General features: G+C 42.4%; 1 protein-coding gene across 4 annotated transcripts; it reads left to right on the top strand.

Annotated features, from left to right (window-relative positions):
* The first annotated feature begins 1299 nt into the window (after nt 1–1299).
* Nucleotides 1300–5043, top strand: LOC136472092 (putative hydrolase C777.06c). 4 transcript variants are annotated; one of them, XM_066469821.1, is made up of 9 exons: nt 1300–1643; nt 2134–2269; nt 2354–2481; nt 2579–2726; nt 2815–2920; nt 3453–3526; nt 3628–3663; nt 3895–3998; nt 4850–5043. In XM_066469821.1, exons 1-9 carry the CDS (start codon nt 1387–1389, stop codon nt 4905–4907), a joined length of 1047 nt encoding a protein of 348 aa, XP_066325918.1. In that variant the 5' UTR covers nt 1300–1386; the 3' UTR covers nt 4908–5043. The 4 variants fall into 4 exon arrangements, 3 of the variants coding, with proteins under 3 accessions (XP_066325918.1, XP_066325922.1, XP_066325931.1); XR_010762267.1 differs by having other exon boundaries at nt 3453–3513; nt 3628–3998; nt 4850–4868; XM_066469825.1 differs by lacking the exon at nt 4850–5043 and having other exon boundaries at nt 3453–3513; nt 3895–4017.
* The last annotated feature ends 1254 nt before the right edge of the window (nt 5044–6297 follow it).

The following is a 6297-nucleotide window of genomic DNA, read 5'->3' as shown; positions in this document are numbered from 1 at the left end:
AAGTTCCATGGGAGTCAACGGGGATCGTGAAGGGTGTTGCGACACCGTCTTTTGGTCCGCTAGACCGTGTAACATCTTAGAGCCCATTAGGCGCTGCGTCCAGGGGTTTGCATGCCCCAAAGACATTATATTGAGTCGTCATCGCTCATGTTAGGGTTTGGGTTTTGCTTTAAATCAATCTGTCTTCGAACAGCCGCCATAATTGGTTCGTGAAAACCCCACATTCGAGAACTTAATCATACATCTGTAAATGTTGCTAATATTTTCTACAAACCTAGCATGAACCCTATAGCGACATTTTTTGGGACGAAGGGAGTAAGGACTTTGACAGTATGGTTTTTGAAAACATAATAGTGGGACTAAAGGCTCCTCAAAGACAAATCAAATCTTACTCATTTGACAGCATGTACATCTGGTTTCATGTGCAACACCTCCCTCTTGGTAGATTATTGCCATGATGATGGAACTCACAAGTACATTCTAATCGATGTAATGCTTGTAATTGTTTCGACTTATATACAATATAAGTAAAAGTTCAGCTAAGGCATTAATGGTGAATTGTAATTTTTCTTTTCCAAATAATTTAAACCTTGAGTTGAATATTAGAACTTTGTCTCCTTTAAAATCCTGGTTTTGAATCAAACCACTTATTTATCTCTTCTTTGTAGATATTAGCATTGTGATATGATTTCTCCACCTCACGAATCTGGATCATTCTTTTCACTTGCGCGACATCAAGATTTAATTTCATCTCTTTGGTAGCCCAATAAGGATTCATTCGTTTGGCCCGGAACAAAGCCCAAGATTCATCCCGGCTAGGAAGCTTATACAAAATAGAGAAGTAATTCCGCCTGGATTAGTTCCAGGTCACGGTTCCCCAGGAACCGAACCCGTCCTAAGCGTTATGACAAGTATTTCCATAAATGAACTAATATATATGGTGTCATACCAGATGGTATCTTGAGAGCGATCCTGTAACAAGCCCATATTGCTCTGCCCAATTTCTTAGACCACCAGTCCTTTCCTCCTTTTAACCACTGTGTTCTTCAGAATATCCTTCAATTGTTTAACCACTGCCCACATTTTTTTTTTGTGAAAACCTGTCCTGTTTAATCCGTGGCAGGAAAGAACACGCCCACAACGACTAGTCCCACCATCGGTGATGGTAGTCATAATTCTTATCAAGTTGTCCAGGACAAGTTTTGCTTGGATCACGTCCACGTAAGATGGCGCCGACGAGACGATGGAAGGAAAACCACTTCCCGCGCCCCCCGAACTGGAAATTGCGATAAACAAATCCAAAGCAAGAAAGAGGAGAAACGTAGCAAGAAACCAAACTACAAACCGAACAACCAGAACTCAAAATCTCTCTCTGAAATCCAACTCATGCTCCCAGTCCCAGCAGAACAACCAAGAATCTGTCCAGCGATGGACTCTGGTCCGGCGCCCACGCGCCCAACAGGAGCTGCCGCGGCGGTGGCTTCTCCGTCGTCGTCGTCGTCGTCTTCATCGCTCATCTTTCTGGGCACGGGCTGCTCCGGCGCGCTCCCCGACGCGCGATGCCTCATCCAGCCGTCGGAGCCGCCGTGCACCGTCTGCTCCACGGCCCTCTCCCTGCCGCCGGACCGGAACCCCAACTACAGGTGAGCGCTGCGCTCCCATACACTACAGCATAGTCAACCGCTGTCTGTTCAGTGAACGGTTCTGTTTCGCTCGCATAGCTATGTTCATTTCGTACCTTCTATTCCACATAACTGTCAGAGCCTCAAAATTCGTCTGGACCTAGAGAATTCTCGAGTTTTACGCGTCGACCTGCCCCGGAAATCTGCAAGAGCATCAGAATCTCCTCCGGTCTCTCACTGCTACCCGAAGTCCCGAACTGCGTTTTGGCCGTGTTGGCTATCATAGGCATAGCTTTGTCGCCACTCAGCATCTTTTGCCATTTCTACTCATTCCGATATACAGGACTTTGACCGTGTGTCTTTTAAAAGATGTTTTTGAGTAGTATGCAAGTATATTTCCTAGAAAATTGGGTCATTGCATAGCAAAATAGGGGGATTAAAGGCTCCTCAAAGGCAAATCAAAGCAAATATTTGCTAGTGCTTATGTGACTGCATGTACGTCTGGTTTCAGGTGCAACACCTCCTTCTTGATAGATTATTGCCATGATGATGGGACTCACAAGTACATTCTAATCGATGTCGGCAAGACCTTTAGAGAACAAGTTCTCCAGTGGTTTGTGCGCCACAAAATTCCTTCCATTGATTCGGTGAGATCTTGATGGGGAATTCTTCATTGACAACAATTGGTGCACATTTTCAGTCAACTAAAAAGGGGGTTCTCTGAAGTGCAGATTATTCTCACGCATGAGCACGCAGATGCTGTCTTAGGCCTTGATGATCTCTGGGTGGCACTACCGAGTAGTCAGAGAAATGAAATTGGCAAAGTTCCTATTTTTCTCACCCAATTCACAATGGACAGGTAATTCTTCCATTTCGAGCTAACTCAGTGCCCACGTTAAATCTGTTGTCGGCCCAACATATATATATCGTGTAATATTGTCTGCTAATTTTTACAGTGTTGCAGCAAGATTTCCCAACTTGGTTAAACAGAAGCTGCAGGAAGGTGATGACTTTGCCAGACCTGCTCAACTCGATTGGACGATCATTGAGGGTGATGTTGAGAAGCCATTTGTAGCATCGGAGCTTGAGTTTTGGCCGTTGCCAGTAAGAGTTATTATTGTGAAATGCTGCATTGATATGGTTACGTTTGCCCCCTGAGCTGTCTAACTTGATGTTGGGATTGTCTGCCCAGGTTATGCATGGAGAGGACTATGTCTGTTCAGGCTTCTTATTTGGGAGGAAAGTCAGAGTTGCGTATTTATCTGATGTCTCAAGAATTCTACCTACAACTGAGCATGGTAGACCTTTCCATTCCTCCATCATTCTCTATTCAAATAGTCAGCTTATATAGAATGCTTATTTGTGAACAACAGTGTTTTTAAATAGTCATCTGACATGATTGGGAATAATGTACTGTTTCAAAAAATGATTGGGAATAATGTGATAACTAAGGTAATTCAATGAGTAGGAAAGATAATATTGATCCATTATACTTCCATTGAAATTCAGACTGCAATACAAAGAGAGAACATAGGATAATTTAGCAAGCAATTCATATAATAGTTCCTGCTAACCTGTATGTCGTCTTTGGAATAATGCAAATTACATAAATCTATAAAAAAAAGGACTTCAGTGTTTCATCAAAAGCAACATTCTCCAATATTTTTCTGAACTCAATTTTTTTTCCTGAACCACAAGAGTCTTTCGTATGTTATCAGCTATTGAATTCGTGGCCTTTTTGTAGTTGGATCCCTTCTCTTTGTTCCTATATCCTATTCAGTTGCTCCATTTTACAGCAATATAAACTGCTGATGCGATCTTTGCATGCAGCAATTTCGAAGTCTGGTGCTGGACAAGGGCAACTAGATCTACTTATACTAGAAACAAACAGGTTGCATGGGGCGGTAATCCTCCACATGCTATTCATCTGAATAAAGAACATCTTTTCTGAACCTTCCATAAAATAGGTTAACTTTCTGATACAGATTTAATGTTCTGTGAACAGGGAGATGATCGCAGTTGCCATTTGACTCTGAGTCAGGTTATTTAATCAGGATCTCTCAGTATTTTCTGAATTTATAGTAACTTGGTGGTTAAATATGAAGTTAATCCATCTTCATAAAATCAGCCTAGAAGGCTAGAAGAGATCAACATAATGGTTCACAGCCTCAAACCCATTTACAGTGTCATGCCTGTGAAGATGTATCAGAGAATCTATTATTATTTTTTCTTAAATACGGAGTACCATGTTAACATTTACTGATTGTTGTAGAGTCTTGACGCTGTCAAGAGGATATGCCCTGCTCTGTTGATTGGAATGAACCACGAGTTTGAACATCACAGAGAAAACCAGCTGTTAGCAAGATGGTCTTGCAGGTGCGCCTAGTTTCTGAACATTTGTTTCACTCCTTAATTATCTTTTAGATGCCTTGACTAGGGATGAAAACGGTCGGAAAACCTCTCAACCGTTTTCTACTTCTACATTTGAATACGAAAACGAAAACGAAAGCGGTAAAGTCGGACACGAAAACGAACACGAACTTACGGAATATCAAAAATTTCGAAAACGAACTAATTCGAGCGGAATTATGTCGAACACGGCCGGTATACGAAAAATCAATACGGAATATTGACCCGTAGGACCAAGTGCATAACAATTAATAAGTACATAATAATTAACAAGTCATACAACTTTCTTAAAAAGTATCTTCATTCGACACGATGCAAGGAAGATATGATTTTTTTAAGGCAACAAGCGCTTGTACGCGATTAATATATCGATGACTTTGTTTAATTTTTTGAACATCTTCAAGACATCAAATGAAAAAACTAAGAACTAAAAAGTTGTAGATCTCGTCGAGAGCTACAATTTTCATATAAAAATAATCTTCATCCGAGATTGTATGAAAAAGATATGATTTTTCTAATGTTGGACTTGTAGTGGGGCCAAATTTGGTTCAAACCAAATTTCGAAACCGAATTTCGAATTCGGGATATTCCGAATTAAAAGTAGAAAAGTAGAAAACGGTCGAAAAAATGTCTAAACCGTTTTCGTTCCAATTTCGAATTTGGTGTTCCGAATTTCAAACCGAATTCGAATTTGTCCGAAAATACGAATTCGATCGGATTAAATATAGAAAACGATGCGGTTCGGTACGGGATATTTCCGTACCGTTTTCATCCTTAGCCTTGACTGACTGATGTGCAAGCTTGTATTATGATCGTAGGGAAGGAATACCAGTACAACTAGCTCATGACGGCCTGCGTATCTTCATTGACCTGTAATACCACAATGTTTTAGCAGCACTTTTGATGTCAACTTTACCGATGCGGACTACTACTGCAGTACTGCATCCATATGACCATCTCCTTTGCTCAGTATTAATGGGAAGTCCACCGGTGCATATAACTCAGTGATCACTTTGACAATTTGCTGAAGAGTCCATTGAAATCAAGGCCGCAAGGATTGTATAACATTTAGACAGTTGGGTTCAGGGTTCTTGATTGGCTTTCTACAGCTCCACCTGAAAAGGCTAATGTCTTTGCCGTAACTATCTGGCACGTTTGGTTCTTGATTGGCTTTCTACAGCTCCGCCTGAAAAGGCTAATGTCTTTGCCGTAACTATCTGGCACGTTTGGGAAGCTAGACCGTCTCCAACAAGTGATTTATATGGACACCCAAACCCAAAATAGTTAACAAGAGACTTAAAATCAGTCTCCAACATAGTACCTATATGAAAGACCTATTTTGGGTGTCTTAATCTGTCTCCAACAGGAGACCTATTATGAAACACAAATTCAAAATGGTTCTCCAACACAATACATATAGCCTCTAACATAGTATCTATATGGAAGACACATTTTAGGTGTCAGGAGAGACATATCCTAAATCTGAATATCCTCTCTCCTGGAGACCCATTTACAGAAATAATTATCTTTTGTGTTTTGTTATTAGAGAAGACCAAAAATAGATATTGAATCATTTACCTATAACGCTACCTAAAAAAACGAACGAGTTTTATATTTTCGATCGTGGTTATTGGAGACCGTCTAAAAGACACCTGCCAAATATAAGCATCCTCTTAGATCGCAAGAGCTAGCCGCCGAGCGCGTACAGTACAGGTAATGGATCGACACGGCCGCACACCACACACCACGGCGCGTGCTGGCAGACACACAGGCTCCCCTCGTGAGCTGCGCGCCCCGGCAAGCAACGTGGCCGCGACCACCGTACCAGCCGAGAAAAGCTGCCGGCCGGCCGTTGCCGTGCCCGTGCATGATGCGTGGCAATTTTGCCACTGGCAGGCAGCGCACGAAGAGAGAGAGCTAGCCTCCTGGTCCTCTCGACCTGCATTGCATTGCATGCGCTGCGAGGCTGGACATCGTCCGTGAGACCGCGACTCGCCTGCGATCGAGCGTGACCACCCAACGGCACGCATCTCAACGGCACGCCGCACGCAGGCAGCCAGGCCTTCTGGAGCTGTGTTACATATGAGTGCTGTGGAACCTGAACATGATTCTGTAGAGGCTCGTTGGCCACCTGAAATCCAGCAATTGGTTCATCATTGTTGAACCTATAGGATTACTAGAAGCATAGATAGCCAGGTACATCATCGTAAACAGATAACACGTCCTAGTACATGAACTAGACAGAGATTAGAGATTGAGAGGTAGT

The sequence above is a fragment of the Miscanthus floridulus genome, chromosome 1 (assembly GCF_019320115.1).
Source record: "Miscanthus floridulus cultivar M001 chromosome 1, ASM1932011v1, whole genome shotgun sequence".
Classification (NCBI taxonomy): domain Eukaryota; kingdom Viridiplantae; phylum Streptophyta; class Magnoliopsida; order Poales; family Poaceae; genus Miscanthus; species Miscanthus floridulus.
The sequence above is the reverse complement of the archived record's forward strand: the minus strand, read 5'-3'. Positions and strand labels throughout refer to the sequence as shown.

Coding starts and splice junctions, on each gene's coding strand:
- LOC136472092 (XM_066469821.1), top strand. CDS start 1,387: ATGCTCCCAGTCCCAGCAGAACAACCAAGAATCTGTCCAGCGATGGAC. Junction 1,644..2,133: donor GACCGGAACCCCAACTACAG/GTGAGCGCTGCG, acceptor GTCTGGTTTCAG/GTGCAACACCTCCTTCTTGA. Junction 3,527..3,627: donor CAAACAGGTTGCATGGGGCG/GTAATCCTCCAC, acceptor TTCTGTGAACAG/GGAGATGATCGCAGTTGCCA.